The sequence below is a fragment of the Cavia porcellus genome, unplaced genomic scaffold (genome assembly GCF_034190915.1).
Source record: "Cavia porcellus strain 051 isolate PalLab524CR breed Dunkin Hartley unplaced genomic scaffold, mCavPor4.1 scaffold_21, whole genome shotgun sequence".
Lineage (NCBI taxonomy): Eukaryota > Metazoa > Chordata > Mammalia > Rodentia > Caviidae > Cavia > Cavia porcellus.
In genome coordinates, this window is record NW_026947504.1 from 63202855 (window position 1) to 63229858 (window position 27004).

The 27004-nt window shown below is 33.7% G+C and overlaps 1 protein-coding gene across 3 annotated transcripts in view; it reads right to left on the reverse strand.

The window, feature by feature from the left end:
* Positions 1-27004, reverse strand: part of Sucla2 (succinate-CoA ligase ADP-forming subunit beta) — a 77270-nt gene that overhangs the window by 19292 nt on the left and 30974 nt on the right. For all 3 annotated transcript variants that reach the window (XM_063232779.1, XM_005008777.4, XM_063232778.1), the window contains 4 exons: positions 21079-21178; positions 20748-20910; positions 10252-10380; positions 7835-7973 (listed from right to left, as the gene is read on the reverse strand). In XM_063232779.1, coding sequence (XP_063088849.1) covers positions 7835-7973; positions 10252-10380; positions 20748-20910; positions 21079-21178 — 531 coding nt within the window. The remainder of the gene's footprint in view (positions 1-7834; positions 7974-10251; positions 10381-20747; positions 20911-21078; positions 21179-27004) is intronic.

Here is a 27004-nt window from a genome sequence, read left to right on the forward strand (position 1 = left end):
AGATAACCACACTCCTGTGTGCCTGCTACCACTGGGGGAGTGCCAGTGAAGACATTCAGGCTGAAGGAAGCGCAGCCCTGCCACCACACACCTCTGGCCATCAAGGAAGCCTAAGTGTAGCTGCACAAGTCTGGAGTAGCCCATCCAATGCCCTGTTTCCTCCCTGGGAACCAGGGCTCAGAGAAACCCAGGCCCCTGTCCCATTCCCCTACACCATGGAGGAGTAGCCAATGCAGGAAGTGCCTGGGACTCACAACTGGCTTATTGGGAGGGACTCAGGAGAATGTCAAGATGAAAGAGTAAAAGGCAATCTCAGACCTCCAGCCCACACAGAACAAGTCTGGGAGCTACAGTCATGGAAGAAAACGGAAGTCACATACTGAAATCTCTGAGAATCAGATAACTGATGATAGCAACTGAAGAAAAAAAAAAAAACTTCATGAGACTGTAAAAGTAATCAGATCAGAAATGTCTCAGGTAAAAGAAGAAATCACAAACAATGAAAAAAATCACTAAGCATATCTAAAGAAGATACAGATAAAAAAGAAAAGCACAGGATAATGATGAAAACCTTGAAAAATAATACTGGAAGGAATTACAATGCATGAAACAGATTCAAAGAGATATCCAGGAAGCTAAAAGGTCTATCAAAAATTGGCAAAAATGCTTGAAGGAGCCTGAAGACAGACTTTTAGTCCTTGAAGACCTTGAAGATAGGATCATAATAAGGAAGCAGGAAATAACAATTCAATGGCTGTAAGGCAACCCAAGGAAAAATAATTTAAGGTAAGTATCAGTGAAAAAGCGGGGTCAACACAAAGTGACATAAAAAGATAATTTACAGAAATAATAGCAAAACACTTCCTAAACATGGAAAAAGGATTTGGCATGCAGATAAGCAAGGTGATAGTTCAATTAGCCATAACCAAAATAAATCTACCCCAGGCATATAATAATCAAGACCCTAGAAACTCAGCACAAGAACAGAATATTAAAAGCTGTCAGGGAAAAGAAACAGATCACCAATAAAGGCAAATTCATCAGAATCATGACAGACTTCTCAACACAAACCATCAAGTCAAGAGGAGTTTGGAATGAAGTGTTTCAAATCCTGAAAGAAAACAACTTCCAACCCAGACTTATGTACCCTGCAAAACTATCTTTCAAAATTGAAGGAAAAATAAGATACTTTCATGATAAAGAACAATTGGAGGAATTCATGACTACCAAATCAACTCTACAGAGAGTGCTGAAGGATATTCTAGAGAGAGATAAAGATGACCATCATTCCAGGAACAGCAGCAGAGGAAGATCGCCAAACAGAACAGCAACTGAATGAAGGGAAAAATTGAGGGCCAGGAGGAGGATAGCAGAGATGAACCAATCCATGCCAGTTGTAACCATAATATAGATGGCCTCATTTCACCAATAAAAAGAAACACAGAAGAGTACATCAAGAAACAAGATCCATCAATATACTGTATACAAGAAAGGCATTTAACTCAAAAGGAAATTCACAGACTGAAAATCAAAGGAGAGAAAACAATTGTTCCACATGACAGGAAACCAGAAAAAAGCAACGGTAATTTGCCTGTCAACCGCAGAATGGATAAGAAAGATATGGTATTTTCATACAATGGAAATCTACTCAGTTATAAAGTAGGATAATCTTGAGGCTCTTAGAGGTTAAACTGGAAACCATGCTCATGGGTGAAATGGTTTAGACTCATACGAGTAAACACCGAGTTATCTCTCTAGCATAAAAAACTGAAAGAGTTAGTAGGACCCAAAAAGCACAACAGATATTATAAAAGTGAAAGGAGAGGAAACACCTAAAAAGGAAAAGTGGTAACCATTGTTAATTTCCTAGTATCTTGTTTTGAAGTGTATCATTTTAGCTTTCTGGTTGTATCTCCCTGCTTTCGCTTGGCGGCCCACAGGAATAGTTTTGTTAGTTTTGGTTTTATTCTGTCTTGTTTTGTTAGATTTCACTGTGTCTGATGGTATGGGTAACTATTTTGAAGATAATGGGATATATTATGGTAACCATTGTTGATTTCCTATTATCTTGTTTTGAAGTCCTAGAGTGCTTTCATCCTTTCGATTGGTTTTATTCTGTTTGGTTTGCTTTGGTTTTGTTGTGTTTGATTTTATTACATGTGATGGTATGGGCAGCCATTTAGAAGAAAATGAGACATTATGGTAGCCACTACTGATTTTCTATCAACTTGTTTTGAAGTCCTATAATGCTTTCATGCTTGCTTTGATTGATTTTAGTTTGTTTTGCATTGTTCAATTTTATTATGTATGAAGATGTAGACAGCTATTTGAAGAAAACAAAGGACATTATGGTAGCCATTGCTGATTTCCTGTTAACTTGTTTTGAAGTTCTGTAATGCTTTCATCCTTTTGTTTTGATTGATTTGTTCTGTTTTGTATATTGTGTATGATGGTATAGACAGCTATTTTGAAGAAAACAGGAGACTTTATGGTAGCCATTGTTGATTTCCTGTTGTTTTGAAGTCCTATACTGTTTGCATTGTTCTGTTCTGATTTGCTTTATTCTATTTTGTTTTATTCGCTTTAAAATTAAAAAGATCAAAATAAATAATTCAGTTTCCTAACTTATAAGAGTAGTAAAACTGTTATAAACATTCCACAAACTAAAGAAGTTTGTATTTTTAAAGTGCTTACAACAGTGCCTAAAACATAGTATTTGGTGTGCTTCTGTTAAATGGTCAGAGAAAAATACACACTTTTGAAAAGTTTTACCTTAGGACACTGAATAGTCAGAATGCATCATTTATGAGGCAAATTTGAAATGGTGAAAGAAGAAAATGGAAATAAGCCAAAACATGGGAGAAGTTCAAATGGAGTTGAGCTAGTTTTCATTTTTTTAAACAAGGCTTAGGATTGAACCCAGGATCCATACATGCTAGACAAGTACTCTTAACACTGAGCTGATTCCCAGCCCAGCATATTTTCAAGACTAACGAAAATAAATACAACAATAAATTAGAACAGAAAACTTACAAATGATGATTAAAATCAACAGTCACTCTACATTAGAAAATAGCAAAAAAGAACCTATTCAAAACAGTAACCAAATATATACCTCTAGAAATAAATCTAAGAAATATACCCAAATCACAGTACCTGTCAGGCAAGCACAAGTTCAATTCCCAGTATCAAAAAAAAAAAAGAAGAAGAAAGAAAAAGATACCTACACAAAGAAAATGATAAGTATCATTTAAACATAAACACGTAAGAGGAAAAATGTTTCTAGCTTTAAAAATATTGCCACATATATGTTAATTTTCCCAATTATAGCGTTAATTTTTGTAAAACTTTTGTATAATTTGTTTTGAAATATCAAAAAATGATAGTTTACCTAGCAATACAGGTTTTATAGTTTGGGCATAGTTTCAATGTGTTTCTCAGAGGTTTATATATTGGAAACTTGGCTCCCAGCATGATGATGTTGAGGAAAATGGTAAAATCTTTAAGAGGAAGGGCCTAGCCCAAGAAAATTAGGTCACTGAGGTTGCCAACCTCTAAAGTTATTAACATCACTCTCATGGGACACTGGGAGTTCCTGCAAATTCAAGTTGTAATAAAAAGGGTAAGTCTAGCCCTAAATCCCTCTGGCTTCCTGTCTTGTCAAGTGATCACTTCCAAACACACTGTACCACAGTTACGCCATTTGCTGCAAGGCTTTTATCAGAGGACAAACAGATGAGGCTACCTAGTCTTGGACTTTTAACCTCTAAACTAAATAAACTAAATAAACTTTCATTTAAACTAAATAAACTTCTTTTACATATTATTCAGCATCATATATTTTGTTACAGCATCAGAAAATGGAACTGATACAAAGAACTATCTCAAAGAACCAGCAATAAAACTACAGATTTCAGAAGGTTTGTGCATGTGAACACGCTCACATAAAAACTCTGGTGCATTCTCCTTGAGTAAAGATCACTTGCTTTTGTGCAATTTTCATTGCATTTCTCAAAAGAAACTAAAAGGACCTAGTCAATTTTTTTTGGTACCAGGAATTGAATTCATGACCTCTCGCTTGCTAATCAGATGTTGTACCACATAACTACATACCCTGCTAATCTATTTTTTTGAATAGGTAAGAACCATCCCTCTTAAAGAAGGTTATTTTGTTGGTTTTCATTTATCTTTTCCAGTTTTATGGATATATAACTGACAAAAATTGTATACAATTTGAGGTATGCATCTTAAATTACTCTTATGTACATAAGCACACTGTACATTAAATCGTCTCCATACTTATTCAACGATGAACTGAAAATTTGTAATCTGACCAGCATCTTCCAGTTTTCCTCACCTTCAACCCTGGTAACATCCCTTCTCACTCTCTTCCTATGACTTCAACATTTTGAGATCATGTATCTAAAAGTTCAGGCATGGTATCAAAAATGGCTGGATTTCCTCTTGAGGGAAATTATTGAGAGGAAGAACAACAATCAGATCTAGAGAATCAGACACTAGATTACATGGTGGATCACACCAGTAATCCCAGCTACTCAGAAGGCTAAAGCAGAATGATGGCACTTTGAGACCAGCCTGGGCAACTTCACAAGACACTGTCTTGAAATAAAATAGTAAGGGTGGGGATGTAGTTCAGTATTTCCTGGGTTCATTTCCAGTATCACAAAGAAAGAAAAAGAAAGGAAAGGGAAGAGACATTTTATTTAATGATAACAGAATAGAAGGCAAAGAACAATCTTGATTAAAGACTTAAAAGTAAAAAAAAATGAACTAATAAAAAATAGAATGCACTTCAGATGAAGTTACTAATTTTGAGACAGAAATCTCTGAGTATAAAAGTCAAAATGAGATTTCATTACATGCAAAAACAAACTTTCAATATGCTCCCCAAAAATTAAACAAAGGATAAATTCAAAAAGTATCCATGTCAAATGCCAGACAAGAAAATTAATATCCTTAATATGAAACAAGCCCATACACGTGGAGAAATCACCAGGATATATTCTTAGTTGAATAAAACAAGATGCAAAATTAGAAGAGACATCTTCTAATTTGTTTTACTTACAAATTAAACACTTTCTAGTGTTTTTAATTTTTTTCTAAAAACAAACAAGAAGCCAAAAACTAAGGACTAAAAAAATAAAAAGTATATGATGGAAAGAAAGCAAAACTTCTAAATAAAGAGTAAAATGGAGGAAATACTGTTACAAAGTCTTAATTTCTGAATTATTTAAATAAACTAAATTTAAGAATACAGAAAGACTTCATCAAAGTAATAAGAACTACACATCCTTCTTTGGTATATTATAGTAAACTAAATACTGACCACCCAAAGACAACAGGTCCTAATCCATAGATTCAATGAATAATACATTTTAAGGTAAAATTTCTGTAGATGTGATTAAGGATTTTGAGATAAAGAGATTATCCTTGATTATCTGGCCCTAACTTATAACATAAGCATCCTTCTAAGAAAGAGGTAAATTTGGCGTAGTGGTGCAGCCCTGAAATCCCAGTATTCTGGGAGGCTGAAGCATCAGAATCACAAAATCAAGCCCATCTTGGGCAATTTAGCAAGACTGTAAATCAAGCAATAAATTAATAAAAGAGCTGGAGATGTAACTCAGGTTCAACCCCTAGTCCTGGGAGAGAAAGAGAGAGAGAGATAGAAAGACAGAGAGGGAAAAAGAAAGACAGCAGACAGATAGGGAGACTGGTTACATAGAGAATGGAAAGAGATAAGATATCCACACAGTAGAGAAATGCCAACAAAAGCAGAGGATAGACTCTTCACCAGAGCCACCTGCAGGAGTAGAGCACTGCTCACTTAGAATTCATAAGCTGCTGACTTTGGACTTCCAGCCTCTAGAACTTTAAGAAAATAAATTTCTGTTATTTTGGGTCACCTAACTCTACAGTAATCTGTTAGAGCAGCCATTAGAAACTAACAGAGGTAGCAAAGAACATCAAAAAATATACAGAAGAAAAATATGCTCAAAAAACTCTCAACATTGCTAGTTATCAAAGCAGCACCATTTCTTCATAACTAGTTTGATGGAGATCAAGCCTAAGAAACATTTTTGGCAAACTATACAAAGAGATGACCGAGGGACAGTAGGATAGAAGGAGAGAAAAGAAGAGGAAAGGGGAGGGGAAGAAATGGAAGGGAAGGGAGAAAACTACCTGGTATAATGTATCTCAAAATGTTACCACTACAAATACCAAAACACATTAAAAATATTATTACTTTTTAACCCTAAAATCCTACTTCTAAAAGTCTAAATGAAAGATAATCAGAATTGCAAAGACATATAATATAAAGCACACAGTTTTAAAATTATCTTTTGAAAAATGTTTAACGTGAAAACATTCTATTATATAGTTTTAAATTTAAAAGGTAAAACATTAAAAGGGCACTGGTATTGGGATTACAGGTTTGCTTTTTTGCCTTTATACCTATAATTCTTGGCACCTTGAAAATTCTCTATGCTAAATATATAAGGTACATAATCAACCAAGAATTAAACATATATAAATGCATACTAAGAAAACATGAATATATAGAAAAATAGGTATTAAAATGTAGAAGATACTTCCTTAACATGACTATTGAGTTTCAAAGTCAGAAAGAATTCAGTGGGTTTGTTTTCAAGGTTAATTGGTCCCTCTTATGTTACACAATCAGGCAAATAACATACAGATAATTCTTCACTGAACTGCATATTTAAAACATGTATCAGCTCCAATATTTCAAAAAAGCTAAATTACATTCAGTGTATTTACTCATTCTTTATTATATAAATGACCAACCAAAAATTGTTTTACTTAATAAAGAACAAGAACTAATTAGAAGTATAAAAGTGAAAAATGGACTATGAATGCTTAGTAAAATTAATTTTAAGAGACCTGAAATGAACAGCAATAAGCAGTTAATAAAAGATACAAGAAAAATTTACTACAATAAAGTGACTTGTACTTTTAAAAAATTATACATGGAAGGCATGATGATTCAAATCTGATTTACTTTTTAAACATATGCAAAAAGAGAGCCAAAATGAGAAACTAATTTTATTCTTTAAGTAGCTAACAATCTAGAACAATTTACATATCTGAGAATATTCTTTTGTGCAATAAAGATCCATCATGTCTTTTTTTTTTTTTTTTTGTCTTTCTGAGACAGGGCCTCACTATGCAGTTCAGGCTGGCCTTGAGCTCACTTTGTAGCCCAGGCTGGTCTCGAACTCGCAACAATCCTCCTACCCCAGCCTCCTGAGTGGTGGCGTGAGCCACCATTGCCTGGCCCATCATGTCTTCAGAGTCTGAAACTTTTTTGGAGACCCATTAGGGTTGATTCCCCAAAACTATAACTATTTGCTTACCACCACTCTTAACATAGCACTTCCCAATAGACCCTTCTGCAATTATGGAAATGCTCTCTACACATGTACCATCCAAATAGGAATTCCATGTAGTTATGTAAACCAATCAAAATTGATTTATTTGATAAAAAGTAATCAGAAATTTTATATAAAAGACTATAAATGCTTAATAAAATTAGTTATTAAAGAGATTTGAAACAAATCAGACAAATTACAGCAACATAAACAATATTCAACATTGAGAAAATTTAAAGTTAATGTAGTCATATATTAATAACATAATAATTTAGTTATTTAATGCAGTCTTTTTCACAAATTTATTATAAAGTAAGCTTCTACACAGGAATCAGTACACTTCCCTTATGAATTCACCTTTCTTAGTGAAGCATATAATAGACAAATGCATACCCATTATCTGATAAAAGATACCTTACCAGCTCCATCTGAATCTTCTACCATTGGATTTATTTCTACCATGGTTGCATCATATTTCAGAAAAAGATTATAAAGCTTGACCATGTTTTCTGCTGCAGAATCCACAATATTAGCTGGAAATCCCATCTTCGTTGCCAGCTGAAAATAATTTCCCTCTTATTATAAACGGTTTGACTATGCCAAATCAGCACTGATAAACTTAAAAAACTGTAGTTTATCATTTAAAAAATAAGCATGAGTCACTTTAAACATTAATTACTGAATTATTTTGAATACACAAAAGTTATTATTCAGAATCCTCAAGGTAGGTAGTATGTGCATTTATAGATGAGAAAAGATGCAGAGAGGCCAAGCGACGTGCCAGTCACCTAGGTAAGAGTTCCAGTGTTGATCTCATCGCCTTCACCTGCCTCTAATACTTACGGCAAATCTGAACTGAAAAAAAGAAGCTTATAAAAGATCGACTGATAATCTCGATGGTTCAAACAATGGCCAAAATATTGAATTACTGTATCTTAACCTTTAGGTAATTTAAGAAGTGCCTATCAGGCAATGAAAACATATATAGTCATTGAGTATTCCCTCATTCAAGTTGAAGATAAAATACTATTTATCGCAAACATGTACCAATAATTTTTTAAAACTCTATGGAGCACCTAATATACACAAAATGCTGTGCCAGACCCAAAAATACAACTCTCTAATCCAGTACAGGAGTTTTTTAGTCTTGAATAGAGATTCCTAATTAAAGATACCTGTAAAACTTTTTAAATGGCAAAATATCAAGGTAACAACCCAGATGCTCTGGTTCACAATTCAATCGTGAACCAAGAGCCTATTAATCTTAAAGTACCATCAACAATTCTAAAACATTCTAAAGCATATATCAATATCTTTTATTCTAACAGTGTTACCACCACTCAGGAACTCTACAGAGAAATCTCTACCTAAAGCAGCAGCACATTTTTTATTTTAATATTTCTTTGGGGATAAATATGATTGTCAAATCCCAATAAATAAACTTGTTGATCAGGGAAGAATAAAAACTTTAAGATCTATTTCAAATAAAGAATAATGAAGTACCACTTCATGATGAAAGATTTTCAGTAGGTCATCATGCATTACTTTTATGGACACAAGCATCTGAGAACTGTTAACATTCTTCTAATCAATTCAGTATAATTTGCCAAGCACTATGGTAGGCATCATTTGTGCTCATCACTCAAAATGCTATTATCTTGGTAAACTATTCTTTCATGTAGTCTTGTAAATCAGGTATTTTCTTCCACATCTAAATGTTCAGTCATCACTCTCTTATGAACATCTAACACATCAAATCTCTGTCCTCTTTTAACATTTATACCATTTAGCCAAATAGTATGCTCAACTATTCATCGGGAAAAGTTCCTTATCTCTTAGAAACTTTATGGTAGTCAGAATTCTTGCCACCGCTGTACTTCAATACTGTAAGATAATACTCGTTTTTTAAACTAAAAAATGATTATTTTCATTTAAAGTTTAATGTTCAAACTTTTTAACGAGTCCTTTTTATACCAAAACCACAAAGTTTAATTCAACAGTGGCATTCCAAATATTACCAAGGAATTCTCATAATACATAGCATTAAACTCCATAGCTTTGAGAAGGGAGAATGGGAATGGAGGGGTGAGAAGAGGTAATAGGGCTTGTGGAAAAGAAAGATAGTACAGAAAGTCAGTGAAATTCTAAGCATTCATGAGCTTATTAAAAGTTTATAAATGCCCCCAAAATAAAACCACTGATCTATCATACAGATATAAAAATCTTATGACTATTCCATACAATTCAAGGCCATCTCAATCAACTTAGCATCTTGGTGAGACTTTCTCTTAAAATATAGACAGACAGGAGAGTAGGTAGGTAGACTGACTGACTGACTGACTGGAGAGAGGGAGAGAGGGAAGGACAAGGGGTTGGGAGAGAGGAAGGTCAGACAGCAGGCTGGTTAGCTAGCTGGGAATGGAGCTCAGTATGAAGGCTGTGGGTTCAGTCTCCAGTACAGAGAGAAAAGAGAAAAAGAGAAGTAGTAACCATTTAATATTGAAGGTCTTTACATGGATCCCGACTCAAATAAATTGCAAAAATAATTAGAGACAACTAGGGAAACATGAATGACTAGATAAATGTTCTTAAGGAGTTGTTAACATTATGAGATATAGTAATGGTATAGCTACACTTAAAAATAATTTGCTTTTTCTAAAGAAACATATTAAATTATTTACGGAAGATAAAAATATAAATACTTCCAAAAACTAGAATTTCCAACAAGATAACACTCAATTTTTTAATCTTTGATAATCATTTGCACAAAGTTAATTATCTTTCATTAACTATAATTCTCTAATAAAATCTAAAAATTTTTCAGAATACAACATACCTGGACAGCTTGTTCCTTTTTGATGCCCTCTACAATATCAACAGGTTCTTTAACTATGGCATCAGGGGTCTCAGCAGCAACATCTTCGATATTAACACCACCTTGTGAACTTCCTATTAATACAGGACCCTAGCAAGGAAGGAAACAACCAAAATATCTGGGTTCTATTTTAGGGTCACAAATAAAAGTTTAAAGCCTATTTATGCACATTACAGACTTAAGAATTACTACTGTCTCTTCTTATTTGAAGTTTTCTTGGGAATTAACATTTCTGGCACAGTGGCCGATTAAAAATGTTCAACTGTTAAATAGTAGAAAAGAAATTTTAAAAAGACAAAGATAATGACTGCCTATGAGGCAAAAGAATTAAAAATACACAGAAAAACTTATACCTAATAAGTAAATACAGTCATTTATGAAAATACTACTGTATTTTTCATAAAAACTGAAGAAATAGTAAAGTACCGTACTAAATTACTTAAAGTAGTAACTTTCGAAAATTACAAAAACCGACAGTTGAAAGCAAAAATCTAAGGAAAAAGTAAGTTTTCAGAGCTCTAACTCAACTGACTTAATTTAAAAAAATAGCCCTATTATATACAATACAAGATGGTAATATATTAAGTACAAATAATTACATTACTTTTAAATCATCTAAAATCAATAAAAAAAATCTTAAATTGATCGTTTTACTATAGTATTGATAAACTGCAAATAATTAGAACAAGCAAAATAGAGAAATGGTAAAACCATTATTAAATGACCTAAGAAAATACTAATCAATATGGGTTGGATCTATGTGGTGTTATGTAGGAAAAAAAATGACATGAAATCCTACATTGTATTCTTAATATTTTTGAAGTGTGATGTATACAACAAAAATTAAAGGCAGGAAATTTTTTAAAATGCTAGTTGTTTCTTTTTTAATTTACAATTAACATACTACTCTTATGCTCAGAAATGAACATGACTTTCACTTTAAAAATCTAAAGATTAATTTCACTTTTCTATCCTAGCACTTAGTGTCTCAGTAATATACTCACGTAATGCATAGTGTAAAGAAATAATGCTGAATTCATCATTGGAGAATACCATCATTCTTCAAATGCTTAAAACAGTAAAGGGGGAAAATCTAACTTTTTAAGAGCTATTTAGGAAAAAGATTTTATACTATGTGATTAGATTTCAATACACATTTTTTTTTTTTTTTAAATTTCACTGGTCTTCATCCCCAGCATTTGGGAAGTAACTTTTAAATCCTTCAATCACTTGCATCCGTGCTAACAAGGAGACTCATATCATGCATGTAGACAGTTTATGCTAAGATGATGGCTCAGCTGAGCAATGGCCATGCCAGAAGGACCTATCATGTAACTGATGAGTGGCCTAAGGCTTTGGACAAGTGATACAAGCAGGGCAGGAGGTACAGGGGTCCCTAGAGATTGAGTCAATTGAAAAGACAATGATTCAGTAAATCATGCCTATATCATAAATCCTCAATGAGAACTATGGACACCAGGAGCAGCAAGATTTCAAGCTAGAAGGCCCAAGACCTCAACCCCCCCACACACACAAAAACACTGACTTTTAACAAAAATATTCAGTTCTAAAGCCTTTATAACAAAATTGCTGTAACCCAGGAAAGCTCAGTCAAGAACTTCAGTACTGAAACTGGTAAAAAAAAAAAAAAAATTCATTTCATTTTAATCACATCAAGCTTTTCACCCTCCCCACAAACCCAGCTTGGGATTATCAGGGAAAACACAAGCCTTCTCTCCTAGCAGGGAAAGAGAACAGTGGAATATATTTCCTACATCCTGGCTTTTCAGGGAGTTGTCTGTCGCCTGCAGATAGGGAAGCAGCGTACCTGGGAAGTCTGGGGGCTACTAAGAACAAGCAAGAATGCAGAGAGGCATGTAGCAGCCCCAGAAAGCTGGTAGAAGCTGACAGCCCTAGACAAAAGCTGACAGCTTACCACCACTGAGAAAAAAGCACCAACGTGTGATTTTATTCACACCACAAGGAACAAGAAAATCAAAGTCCAAAGTTGGCAAAGAAAGATCATGAAGTTTAGAAGAAATATAAAGAAACAGGGCTTAGAAAGACAATAGAAAAAAAAATCAGTGAAACTAAGAGTCACTTCTTGAAAAGATCCACTAAATCAACAAATTAGTGAATAACTGGGAGAGGGAGAGAGAAAAAACTCAAATGACAAAAATCAGAAATGCAAATGAAGCATTATAACTGGTTACACAGAAAGAGAATGGCCAAGAGACTAGTATGAATATTTATACACTAACAAATTGCAAACCTAAAAGATATACGCATATTTCTAAAAACACAGTCCATTACTACTCCCTGGATGAGTGTTCCCAAAAGGTCTGTGTGTTAAATGATTAATCTGGGCTAGTTTCCGGATTCGGGAGACCATAACCACTCTGTTGGGACTCTCTAAGGTCAGCGCTTTTGCCCTAAGCCCAGTAATAGTTCGGTTTATGACAATAAAATGTAATACATCAAATTAACAGAATGAAGAACAAAACCACAATCACTTCAACTGATGCTGAAAAAGCATTTAACAGAACTCATCTCTTTCAGAGTATAAACCCTCGAACCAAACTGAAAGAAATTATCTCAATAAAATAAAAGTCATACATGAAAACCCACAAGAACAGCACATTGATTTATGAAAAACTGAAAGCTTTTCCTGTAACATCAAAAACACAGGTGCCCACTTGCTACTTCTGTTTAACACAATACTAGAAGTCCAGTCAAAAGAAAAGAAAATATCCATAAAAGGAAAGAAAAAAAATAAGTGTCCCAGTATCTTTGTTCGCAGGTGAAATGATTGCATACACAAAAAACCCTAGAGACTCCTTAGTAAGAACAGCTATTATAATAAACAAGTTCAGCAAAAATGCAAAATAAAAATTATCAACCAAAAATCAGCTGTTTCAATACACTAACAATGAACAATTTCATCAAAAGTTATGAAAGAACTCATTCTTGAGAAATACCCCATGAACAAAGGGAACATGGGTATGCCTTCAATTCTCTCATATCCACTCAAAGATAAATGACAATCCACACAGAAAATGGCTATGTGTATCACACTGATTTTTAAGACATGAAAACACTGCTTTTCTAGGTTAAATTTGTCATCCTGGAGTATAAGTTTTTTATCTTGGTAGATTCAATTTTTCAGTATTTTATTTAAATTTTTGCATCTATATTAAAGAGATTTGTGTATCCTAGTGAATTATGTAGTATAACATAATCTAGCAGATGAGGTTATGTATACAGTATTTACTAGTTTTGTATATAATACATATAATCAGTTTATGTGATTTGTAATTGAAAAGTATATAATCAGTGCTAAAGTATTATAGCACTTTATAGCATATTATTAAAGTTTATATTATTAAAGTTTTAATAGTCTCTAGAAAAAAAAGACAGTATAATAATGGCATAAAGACATACGTACAAACAAATAGGTCAGAATAGAGACTCCAGAAATGACCTCTCACATATACAGTTAAATGAGGTGAACAACGATGTCAAGGCTACAAAATAAGGAAAAAATTATTTCTTCAACAAATGTAAATTTTGGAAACACTGTAAATTTTGGAAAGCCATGTGCAAAAGAATGAAGCTGGGTCCTAAGACAGACTCAAAGTTATTGAAGGCTTAAACATAAGGCCTAAAAGTATAAAACTCTTAAAAGAAAACATAGGGGAAATTTTTCACATTGAATTGATAATATTTCTTACATAAAGGCACCAAAAACAAGAGCAACAAAGGCGAGAGACAAATAGGACTATATTAAATTTAAAAATTTTTGTATACCAAAAGAAATACACAACAAAGTAAAAAAGCAATCTACAGAACGAAAGAAAATATCTGAAAACCATACAGACCAATTTAAAAATGTACAAAGGACTTGAGCAGGTATTTCTCAAAACATACCCACCGACATATACCTACACCTACAGACAAACCCACACCCATACACACCCACACATGACAATCAAATGTACCATAAGTATATAAAAAGACATCACGAATCCTTAGGGAAATGTAAATTTAAGCCACAGTGAGATATCATCTCACACTCTTCAGAATTACCACTGTCAAAAAAAAGAAAAATAAACTGTAGCAAGCATATGAAGAAATTGGAATCTTTATGGAATGTTGCTAATGCTCCTATAGAAAACTCCTGAAGGTACTACCAACAATTAAAAATAGGATTATCAGTAATTCCACTTCTAGGTATACATCGAAAACAACTGAACACAAGATCGGCAACATGATCATGATCTTGCAGCATTATTCATAATAGCCAAGAAGTAGCAGCAGCCTGAATATCCATCAAAATACAAATGGATAAAGAAAAAATGTTATATAAACAAGGAGTATTAACCTTTAAAAAGGAAACACTGCTGAGTGCAGTGGCACATGTTTGTAATCCCAGGTGCTAAAGGAGGAGGATCAAAAGTTAAAAACTATCCTGGGCAAAAAGTGAGATAAAAATGATGCAATGCTCCTGAGTGAACCCTCAGTTCTAGGGAGGAAAAAACCCCTCTACGTTATGAAAGGACCTTGAAGACGTTATGCTAAGTCAAATTGTAAAAGAATTTTTAAAACTCACAGTCTAACACTAAATTAAGGACAGGCTAGGTAGGCCCGCCTGTCTCATGGTTGGGACTGTTGAATTCAGTCTTAACATAACATGCCAGCTGCAATTTGTAAAATAATCCAACTGTACCACACAATCAGTAAGTGTATCCTGTTGTGCTAACTTGCTTGAAGGACTTACAGCCTGGGGATAGATCGTTCAATCAGAGACATGATTGATTTTATTCATTCACCCTCGGCCCGGACCTTTTGTTATACGGTAAGAAACCCCCAGCTAAACCTGCTTGAAGTGAATCTGCCTAACAACATATGACAAAGCATATGTAACCAATCACAGAATAACCCATTATCAGCTTTTGAACTTCAGTTTGCAACAAACATAAGTTTTTGTTTAGCACCAAATCAGGGCTAGGAACTAGGTTCCCATCAGCCTGCCATGGTAAAAAAGCTGTTACCTTCCAAGTGTTTCAGTGCTGTGTGTCTTCTGTTCAGTGTGAGCCAGTTCTGCAACAAAATAAACCACCACGAAAAAAAAAAAAAAAGAAAAAAAACTGGTTCTGAAAGGGTGTGTTTGTTTAGTGTAAGGAATCAAATTGAGGACCCTGCACTTGTCAGATACCTATAATAGTCAAACTCTTTAGAAAATAAAATAATAGTTACTAGGTACTTGGGGAAGGAGGATGGAAAAAAGGAGTTATACCATGGATAGTTTTGCTAAATGAAAAAGTTCTAGAGATCTGCTGCACAAAATGTAGTTGTAAGTAACACTATTGTAAGATACACCTCAAAACAGGGCAATAAAACTTACATGTCTCCAACTACGACTTTAAAAAATTATTTTTAAAGAAGAAAACCCTGTGGACATCAGAAGCTTGGTGGGCATAGAGTTGGCAATATTCTGCATTATCAACACATCTCAAGATGCCAGGAGAATGACATATTCTTGAGAACAATGAAAGCTTCATGAATGGGACCGTATAGGTCTTTCCCTACATATCTCTACCTGGCCAGTTCACATATGCAACCTTTGGCTGTAATATAACTGTAAACATAACTACCATTTTCTCATGTTTTGTGAGTTGTTCTATGGAAATTATCAAGCCTAAGGAAATAGTGGGAATTCCCAAAACAAGGCAAAAGTGAAGATGATGTGGAGGCCCCAAAGTTGAGGCTGGTATCTGAAATGAGAACAGAATGAACTATTTCTTAACCTCTGAAGTTTGCCTAACATTGGGTGTTTGTGTCAAAAATCTATCATGTTCTCCACCAAAATTCTTTTCAGTGAAAGAATTCATTGACAAAATTCATTTAAGACAAAAGAGAAAACTTGCAAGTCTAAAAGAACTGGTTTATAATTATAGTCTAAGTTCCTCTATACATTTCAAATAAAAGGGTATTGCATTCTTTATTTGTTCTTAGCAAAGCAGTTCATAATTATAAGCTTTTACAAAGATATAAAGAACAAGAAAGGACTCAGATTTAAGAATTCTGTTCAATTACTATTATGCTACTGAAGGAGAATATACTTAAGTTATATATACAGATAACATTAAATTCAACCTAAGAGGCAGAGACCAATAAATCTTCAAATTATAAACATTTTATTTTAGTTTTACTTTTTATTTTAAACCAAATGATAAGCAAAACAGGAAAGCCATACAGAAGATAACAGTACTGGAAAAAACCCAGGTCATATTAAAGTCTCACATAAGTACCCAATAGCACTATAAAGTGAGGGAGAGGGCTTTAAAAAGAACAGAAAAATTCTGTTCTTTTTGCTTAATTCAATGACCACCTGCATGGGTAAATATCAGTTAAAATAATAATCCAATCTCGCATTTGAAAATCAATACAGAATAAATAATAGTTTAACTTTTTGCTGGCTTTAACTTCTAATTAGACATAACTCCTAAATCTTAAATTATTTCAAAACAATTTAGTGTCTGGTTTTTGACAATAACTTCAAATAAGTGACAACGATATTTTCACTTTCTTAACTTAAAATTTTTTTTCTTTTTGGTTTTGTAAACATTCTACCTTAAAATAGGTTTGAATTTTAAAGTATAAAACAAAACACATACTTTAAAAAACTGAATTTCTACATTAAATAAACTAAGCTAATTAATTTAATATAAAAACTTTTCAAAGTTTGGATTTTTAGCTTCTGTTTTCTTTTGATTTTTGTGCTTTTGGGATTAAATCCATGGTCTTTGCACTGAGCTACATTCCCAGTTTTCTTTGTTTGTTTGTTTGTTTGTTTGTTTCTTTCTTTCTTTCTTCCATGAAAGAGCTCACTAAGTTGATCAGGCTAGCCTCAAACTTACACTCCTGGGGCCAGGGATATAGCTCAGTGGCACAGCACCTGCCTGGCAGGTGTGAGGCCCTAAGTTCAATTCTTAGTACCCCCCCCCCAAAACCACAACTTGTGATCCTCCTGTCTCAGGCTTCTAGAAAATATGAAGAACTACTTCATCTTTTAAAAAGAAACTTACAGAGAATTTTTGGAACTCTTATAGCACATCTTATATCTATTTCAGGTGAAGTAAAAACTAACACCGTTAAATGTGTCACATTTTTAGCAGACTGTATTTTACAAGAAAAATAAAGTGGTAAGGTCAATTAGATTTGCCTCAGCCCAACAGTAAGTACCAGTATGTACTAAGAAAATGTTAATAAATCTGATTTAACAAAATGCCACTTTAAAAAATGACTTTTAAAAATAGTAGATAGAGGCAGGAGAATCATCGTTGAGTCAACCAGGACTACATAATGAGCTCAGGCCTCATCTGAACTACATAGCAAGACCCTGCCTAAAAAAAAAAAAAAAAAAAAAGTAAGTGCTAAAGCTGATTTTGGGGGTGCATACAAACCCTATGCTAAGTACTTCCCCCGGTAGCCTGATGTTACAGATACTAAAGAACACAAAGAAGTCTACGGTTCTCTCATAAAAGAAAAGAAACAAAAGCAAATTCAAAAGTCGGCTATACCCCTAATGTAGTCAACCAACTAACTCTGCATTGGTCTAATATTAAAGAACAGTATAATGTCTTTGGCTAAATAATTTTTTACTAATAATAAACTAGTTTCAGTCCAAACTATTACAACTATGTATTACTTTTGTGTGGAACTCCTTTCTCAATTTGTCCAGTCACATTTTGCTTTTGGCTATTATGAAAAGCAAAAACATAACTAAAGAAATTACAGGTGATAACATATAATACTAATGAAAAGGGAACAAAAATGCAATGAAAAGTAAGTAAATGTATAAAAACGTAATTTCTACAAATGTATGTAATACATGGTTATTGTCCTGTAATCTAAAATAACTTGCAAATCTAAATTTTGTCACACTGAGAAGCTATGAAGATAAATGAATTGCTTAAGAATAAAACAATACTATTTATCTTATATTCTTTAGTGGGTTTTTACTACCACCTAGTGTTATACCTTAAGAAATACATTTTCATAAAATTACAAGCTGCAATAAACTTTTCCTAAAAATTTAATTGTAGGGGGAAACACAACATTTAAAAAAAAAAAAAAACTGTTCTTTTAAAAAGTTGTTCTAGGGGCCAGGGATGTAGCTCAGCAACACAGCATCTGTCTGGCAAGTATGAGGTCGTAAGTTCAATTCCTGGTACAAAAAAAAAAAAAAAATTTGTTCTAATATAAAGCCTGAAGCTGATACTATTAGAAAAAAAACTTTAGAGAACACTTCAAGATAATGGTATGGGAAATGATTTTCTGCATAGACTCCCAAAATACAAGAAACAAAAGCAAAAACTGAACAGAGATTGTATCAAACTAAAAAGCTTCAGTAATAACAAATGAAACAATTAACATAGTAAAGAAACAGCCCACAGAATGAGAAAAAATATCTGCCAGTTATTCATCTGACAGTAGGTTAACACCTGGAATATATAAAGAACTTTAAAAAAATACAATTTGAAAATGGACAAATTATCTAAATAGATATTTCTCAAAAGAAGAAATACAAATGGGCAATTAATATAAGAAAAACTGCTCATTATCATTAACATCAGGGACATGTAAATCCAGACTACAATGAAACACCGTCTCACCTCAGTTAAAATGCCTATTATCAAAAAATAAAAAATAAGAAATGCTCCTGCTGGGTGTGGTAGCACACACCTGTAATCCCAGCACCTGGGATGCTGAGGCAGGAGGACGTCTATGAGATCAAGGTCAGCCTGGGCTCTATAGGGAGCTCAAGACCAGCCTGAACTACACAGTGAAGCCCTGTCTCAAAAAAAAAAAAAAAAAAGAAAAGAAAAGAAAATAGAAATGCTGATGGTGACAAGAAAAAAAGAATGTTTATATAAAATACTAGTGGGAGTGTAAATTAGTTCAGCCATGACAGGGGAACTATGTAGTGGTTCCTCCAAAAACTGAAAGTAGAACTACAATATGACCAAGTCACCCCAATTCCCCAATCCTGAATATACATCCAAAGGAAAAAAACTCAGCATATTAAAGAGATACCTACATGCCCATGTTTATAGCAGAACTTTCCCAATAGGCAGTAATATAGAATCAGACTAGGCGCCCATCAACAGATGAATGGAGACAGAGACAGACAGACAGACAGAGAGAGAAACAGAATATTATCAAGTCATAAAAAAAGAATGAAATTTTGCCTTTCCAAAAATGGATGGAAGGCCAGGGTTTTAGCTTAGCAGCACAACTGCCTGCCTCATAAGCACAAGGTCCTAAGTTCAATCCTTGGTACCAAAAGAAAAAAAAAAGATGGAACTGAAGACATCGTGTTTGTGTTCAATAAAATAAGTTAGTCAAAAAGACAAGTATCACAGTTCTCTCTCCTATGTGGAAACTAACTAAATACATTTTTTAAATGTCACTTGAAAGTAGAAGAAGGATTATTAAGGACTGGAAGCATGTCTACAGCCAGGGACAGAAAAAAAGATAGACAGATGGTGATCAATGCACACGTATGCATGTATGGAAATGTAACAATGAATTCCATTAAAGTATACAATTAATATACATTAATGACAAATAATTCTACTGACTATAAAAATTAATAATGAAGATGTATATTTATTATAAAAGAAAGGCTACGTATTAAATGTTTTAAAAAATGGATTAAAAACTTTTCTTAAAGTTGTTCTATACAAGAAAACTGTTTTCATGACCCTTAAAATTTGTTACTCTAAATTATACACAATAATGTTCTCTATCAAATCTTTACAAGGACTTCCAAATATGTATCGATTGTTTCAAAAAGCAAGCTAGCTAACTCACAGACTCAAATTGTAAAACCTAATTAATGTACTTAAGAAGCCAGGTAATTATAAAATGATTGTAAGGGTCTCCGAGTAATAAGTTTATCCAAAGATTTTTAAAAAACCTGATCCATACATTCAATTCTAGACTTTATGTTCCATGAAGAGAAGAGAGCACAGATAGTGTCACACCTCTTAAAATCACACCACTAACTAATGTCACCTTCAATTTACCAAGTACCAAATCATGTAGGGAAACAAGTAAATTATGTTTGCTAAGAGTATTTTACTATGCTAAGAAGTATTTTCTTAATCTATGGAATCTGTCAGACATGATCCAGAGATGATTTAAGCTATCCCTAGTGAATAACTTGGAAATTCTATGAAATGTATTATAGCAGGGTATTTTCCTATAGCTTAAATTTTATGGCATTTATCATGCTATTTTATAAAAAGGACATAAACACCTTGCTTATGACACAGACAAATGCAGGACAGATCGTACTTTTTTGACCTTTCCTGTACAACTAATACTCAAGTTTTGAAACTAAATGCTACGAAAGTCACCTTCAATGTGTCATGTCTACAATTACTCACTTGAAATGACCTTTCCATTGTTATTGCAAAGTAGTATTCTCTCCTGGGGTATTTTCGCTCACAAATCAAAACTTGATTGCATATTCTGCCCTTTGCTCCAGTTTGTTTGGTAAACAACTTTTTCCCAATCATCTGTGAAGAAACAGCTTTTGCTTCTTCTGGACTAAAAGAAAAAACAGAACTCAAATTCTTCTGTCTTCCAATTATAATAATTCAAAAAATCTATCTTATATCTAAACTCTTGTATCATTTAATATTTAAATCTCAGTAGTTTCATCAATTCAACAAGTTATCTTTAATAATGGTAATTTTTGTTTACAAAATAACTTACGAGAAAACTATCTTCACTCCTCCTTTCAGGCCACTTTCAAACGTTCCTTTTCCTCTACCACCAGCTAAAACCTGAGCCTTTATCACAACATCTTTGGAACCTAGAAGAAAAACTCTGTTACATATGAAGCAAGAATTCATATGCAAAACATAGTATTTTATTTAACATACATAATAATAGGTATGTGTGCATGCATGGATATACCAGTGAATTTTAATTTGTACAATTAATTCATATTAATAGCAATAAGTAAAATTCTAAATAAGGTATAATTTAGTTAGTGACAAAAAAATGAGGTACCCCATGTATACAAATCTTTTAGATTTGAAACCTGTATCACTCATCATCTAAAAGATCCATAACATTAAAAGTTAGCAACTCATATTACTTCCTAAAGTACTGTATATTGATAATAATTCAACTATTCCTCAATACCTAAAATATCCAGTGCTTTGAAACTTATCTAAAGCAAAAAGGTAAAACCCAAATGTTATCTTAATATTTCCTTGGCTCTCTACTCATAGGTAAACCTGTTATCCTATGAAAATTTGAGTTAGAACAACTACTCTGAGCAAGAATATGTCATGACTTACAAGGTATTACTACTGCAGTATTGATACTGATTTTACTGTCTCACTAACAGAAAATCCTGTTTCTACTACTGACCAGTAGCATTATGAAAAGTACTTATCAGGATTTAGATTCATGTATAAAAGAAAATCTCACTGGGCATAGTGGCACAAGCCTATAATCCTAGCACTTAGGAGGCTGAGGCAGGAGGATTGCCGTAAGTTTGAGGGCAGCCCTCGCTACAAAGTGAGCTTAAGGCCAGCCTGAACTGCATAGCAAGATCCTGCCTCCAAAAAAAAAAAAAAAAAAAAAGAAAGAAAGAAAGCAAAGGAAGGAAAAAAAAAATCCAGACTGTTGTGTGCATATTTTATAAAGAAACTGAATTCTTTAACACATAGACTGATCACTGTCCTTTCTCCTTCTCTTTCTAATTTGCTACATAAAACCAGAAAGCTAGGTGTTTAGCCCAGATATTATGAGCTGTTCAGAATCAAGGGTAATACCTCATTCTTTTTCTCAAAGTATATGCCATACTGGGAACACAACATCAATTACTGTATCATGGAAAATAACTAAACTTTGAGGTCAGGGTTAACAGCCTCATCTTATTAGTTATAACTCAAACACAAAGCAGTGTCTGGCATGTAACAATCTCTAAACATATTAAAACAAGCCAAATATAGGAAATACAGTATGCAAGAAGTCTTTCCCTACGTGTGTGCCTAGTGTTGGACACTAGTCCAGTCGAGCAAAACAACTAACCAACGAATGACTTAACAAATGCAGTTTACAATCAAAACAATTGTTACAAACAATGTATAGGGCCAGGGGTTTAGCTTAGTGGCATAAGCGCCTGCCCTGGCAAGCCATGAGAGTTCAATCCCCAGTACAAACAAAAGTTGAAAAAAATTAATGAATTGGACACACCCAAAACATTCATTACTTAAATCAGAAGATCACTGTACGCCATAGTTAAGGTAATATTCTTTAAAACTAATTCTTTCTCATATCCATACTGTTCAGAAGCCACAACAGTTCTCTTCCTTGAAGTTTATCCAGAATCTTGGCCACTCCTCATAACTGCTACTTGGCCTCTGACCCATCATAACCTCTCTTACTTGGCTGACACTCATCCCCCACCAACTATTCTCAAAGCACCAGCTAAAGTGACAAATCATGCTCTACTTGAAACTCTGTACCACAGGTAACTGCCCACTTTGCTAGCAATAAAAGCCACCGTACTTATAATGGCCTACCAAGCTGCTATGGTTAAAATCTAAAATGTTCCCCCAAATGTGGTAGGTGACTAGAGCACAGGAGCACTACACTATCAGTGGATTAATCCACTGATGAATCCACAGCTGAATGTGCTGTTAGCAGGAAGGGCCGTAAGAAAAGGCAGCACTGTGTTATCTTCACTGTGGGCTCCTGCTCTCTGCTTCCCAGCAACCACGAAGTGCGCAGGCCTCCTCTACCAAATGCTTCCACCATGCACTTCCTGCCCTGGAGCCAGCCCTGGAACCAGCTGACTATCCACTGAGTACTCTACAAACCATTATCCAAAATAAATCTGTCATCTTTTACGTGGGGATGGGGTATTTTATCCCTGCCATGAGAAAATGGCTATGACACCCTTATCTTATCCTTTTGAGCTTCTGCATCCTCCTCAGTGCTTGGTCCACTCCAGCTGTCTTAGTCTCTTCTCTGCTCTTGGACATGTCCATGACTTCAGGAAAAGGACAGTGAATAAATTTATTTCAAAGACAGTATCCCAAAAAGATTTCTTCTGACTACAGCACAGTGTCAAATTGGTAATAGAACTTAAAATTATAAGCTCTGGGAGAGAAGGACAGGCATCTTTTGCTCATTGTATTTATAGTTCCAGCATGATAACTGGGAAAGGCTCTCATCCCTTTCAAATTTTTCTTTAAACTTCTTGTCATCCAAGAGGCCTTCTGATTATACTATATGGCAATCTGCCTCTCTGTGATCAATTCTTCTCCCCTGATCTACATTTTCCCCATAGAACTCATCACCTACTAACATAATATGTAATTTTTTCATGTATATAACTTGTTTTCCTCTCTCATTAAAATACAGGCTCTAGAATGGTACAATCTTTCCGGTATTCACTGATGTTTGTTAAGTTTTTGGAAGAGTTCCAGCAGTTATTTTGCTGAATGTTGAAAAGAGGAACATTTTCAATGAACAGAATTCTTGTCAATTTAAAACTTTCCACTACAAAGAAAAAAAAAACCACTCAGAACTGAAAATACAAAGCCAAAGGTCTGCAACTAGAGCTAACTGAAGAAATGTCTTGGTTATACAAGACCGACCCTTTTCAATATACTATGGTTTCCACCACTCAAAAGTGTAAAGATTAGAGACAATTTAAAAATTTGAGAAAAACCAACCATAATTTTCTTATTCAGAAGATAGCCTCAAGGACGACAGTAGATTAGAGATAGTGCTCAAGCTAAAAGAGCACATACCATTTACTGTACTGTCTCTGGTTACCACCTATCAAGTCTTAAAAGTTATAATACTTGAACGATATTCATTCACATCCAAAGATAACTAATACAAACAGCATAGGTATAATGTAAAAATTGGTTAACAGTTGAACTGGTACTTTACTAGGCTAAATTAACCCATTCTTAATCATTAAACTAGAAACACACAGATCTATTAAATAATACTAATAATGCTAAATAATAATACTAATGCTCTATTTCTTTAAAATCTTTAAAAACAAACTTTCAAAGTGTCAACTTCCTTTGAGAATATAGTCTTTCCAGGCAAAATATAATTCTTCAAAACTTTCATCCAAAGATAGCTCTTTATAATAAAAGTAAAATATAAATATTACATATAATATATAATAATACATACATGAAGTAATGACATACAGTCTCATCAACTATTTTTTTATTTTAAAAAGCAAAACAGAAAAAAAGGATAGACAGTACAGAATTTCAAAAAAGAAAAAAGGGTAGGGAATTAACACTAGTTAATATACTGCATATTGTTATCTCAGAACTAGTTGTTCAGATTACAAAATCTAGAAACAAAAATGATCAATCACACAATGACAGCACAAATTTCTTTTTGATGAACTAAGAAAAATTAGTATAGTCATCTTTCTAGCATACATATACATACACAGACCTATGTATATACAAATAATCTTTTACTTTCTTTCATCAACTATTAATAAGAGGAAAAGGATTATAAGTTTAAGAATAACTGACTAAAACAAATACTTTATTAAACTCTCATTCAACAGATTCATTTACACATCAGTTACCATGCTGGAACTGTAGATCAGCAGGCAAAGGACACCTGTCCTATACTCCCAGAGCTTATAATCTTACGCTCTATTGCCAATTTGGCACTATACTCCAGTCAAAAAAGATCTCTTGGGAATCCCAATACTTTCTTTGAAATATATTTATTCACTAGCCTTCCTAGCCTTAGTCTTTCACAAACACATTATGTATGCCTTGTATAGTCACATAATAATATAATGAAAAGAATATGAATAAAAAAGGCAAAGCTATTAGCAATCAAAATATACCTGACAGACATTAATTTGCATATGTTTACTGAACCAGACAGGGATTCTACCTTAATTATACCTGAATCCCAACCATATTTCTACTATGGTCAATAGGGAAATTGTAAAAACTCTGCCAAATGTCCTTTTAAAATCATAGATCCTTTAACTAGCAATTAACTATTAGAAAGAGATGATGTACTACTCTTACAACTTGACCTCAAATTATAACTACCTCATTTATCTGTGTTTAACAATCATCCCTCTGATAAACCATTCCAGAAATTTCTCCTTGATCTTCAATTTTACTAAGCTTCAAGTTGTGGATGCATATAGTCTTTTTTAAAACTAGCATTAAATTTCTAATTACTCTTGCATTTCTAACTTCAATGATTTATACGAGGAAAATCATGACTCCAGGACAATGCTTCTCAACTTTTTCAACATCATAAAATACACAGAAAATGACAGAATTTGAAGAATACTGGGGAAAGAGGTAAAGACCATTATACAGGGAGTCACCAGTTGTACAGGACTTAGTGGCCCTGCACCCATGTTAATTCAGCTTCTCCTGCCACTCACAGAATCGAGGGAAGGGAATAGTTTGGTACGTCTATAATTCATGTATGTACCAGTACACTGTTTGGTGAGCAGAGTACTAGCTAAATTTTTAAAAATTAGAGTAAGTATTTTGTGAATGCTGAAGTAACTCAAGAAGCAAAATTAATCCTAACACAGCTAAAAATCGGCTCTGGGAATTGCTATCCTAATGGATAAAATACTTCCTACCATATGTTGTGCATTTGGAGCCCATAATCAATAATCTTCTGCTAGTAATGCTCACCAAAACCACACATTTTCTTCAATGTCTTCACAATAGCTACTAGATATGTTCCTTTAAGAAGTAGCATTTCTGCTGGGCGTGGTGGGGCATGCATGTAATCTGAGCACTTAAGAGGCTGAGGTAGGATGACTGCCATGAGCTCAAGGCCAGCCTGAACTATATAGACTCTGTATCAAAAAACAAAACAAACCAAAAAAGGAGCATTTCTGTTTCTCTAGACTTGAAGATTTTTATTAGTAGCTAATCCCTATAATCATCCTTCTAAGTGTTTTGTGACAAACCACATTTTCTCAATAAATGAGATGTCCCTTGTTTGAGGAGGCTCGAGACCACAAGTCCTGGTCTCAGAGAATTTGCCAGGAATACCCTGGCAAATATGTACCCTGTACATATTAACTGTTCTTTCTTCTGTGCCTAAAATGTATCAATGCTTTTTATAAGGAGTAAAGAAATCAAAGAATTGGCATCAAAAGACATATTTGTTTTATTATTTGTTTTATGAAAAGATTCCTGCATAAAATTATTTTGTCTGACAAAACAATAAAATTTGAGAAAATTAAAACCAATCATAGGTCAGGCAGAGTGGTGCACACCTGTAACCCCACCACTTGGAAGGCTGAGGCAGGAAAATCATCACAAATTCGAGATCAACCTGGGCTGCATAGTAACACACTCGCTCAAAAAGACAAAAATAATAATAATAATGATTTGGAAATAAGAAAAAAGAAGTTTTTACTAATTTCATGATATATACCAGGTCTTGAGCACACAAATTCAAACTACAAGTCACTTATAATTAACAAAAATTCCATCAAAATTAGCACAATTTTTTAAAGTTTGATTTTAATCTAAACAAAAATATTTTTTTGCAACAAAAAAACTGTAAATGAAACCGAGTGAAGGAAATCACTCCCCATTTCATTAAAAAACATATCTTGCATGGTAATTTTCCGAAT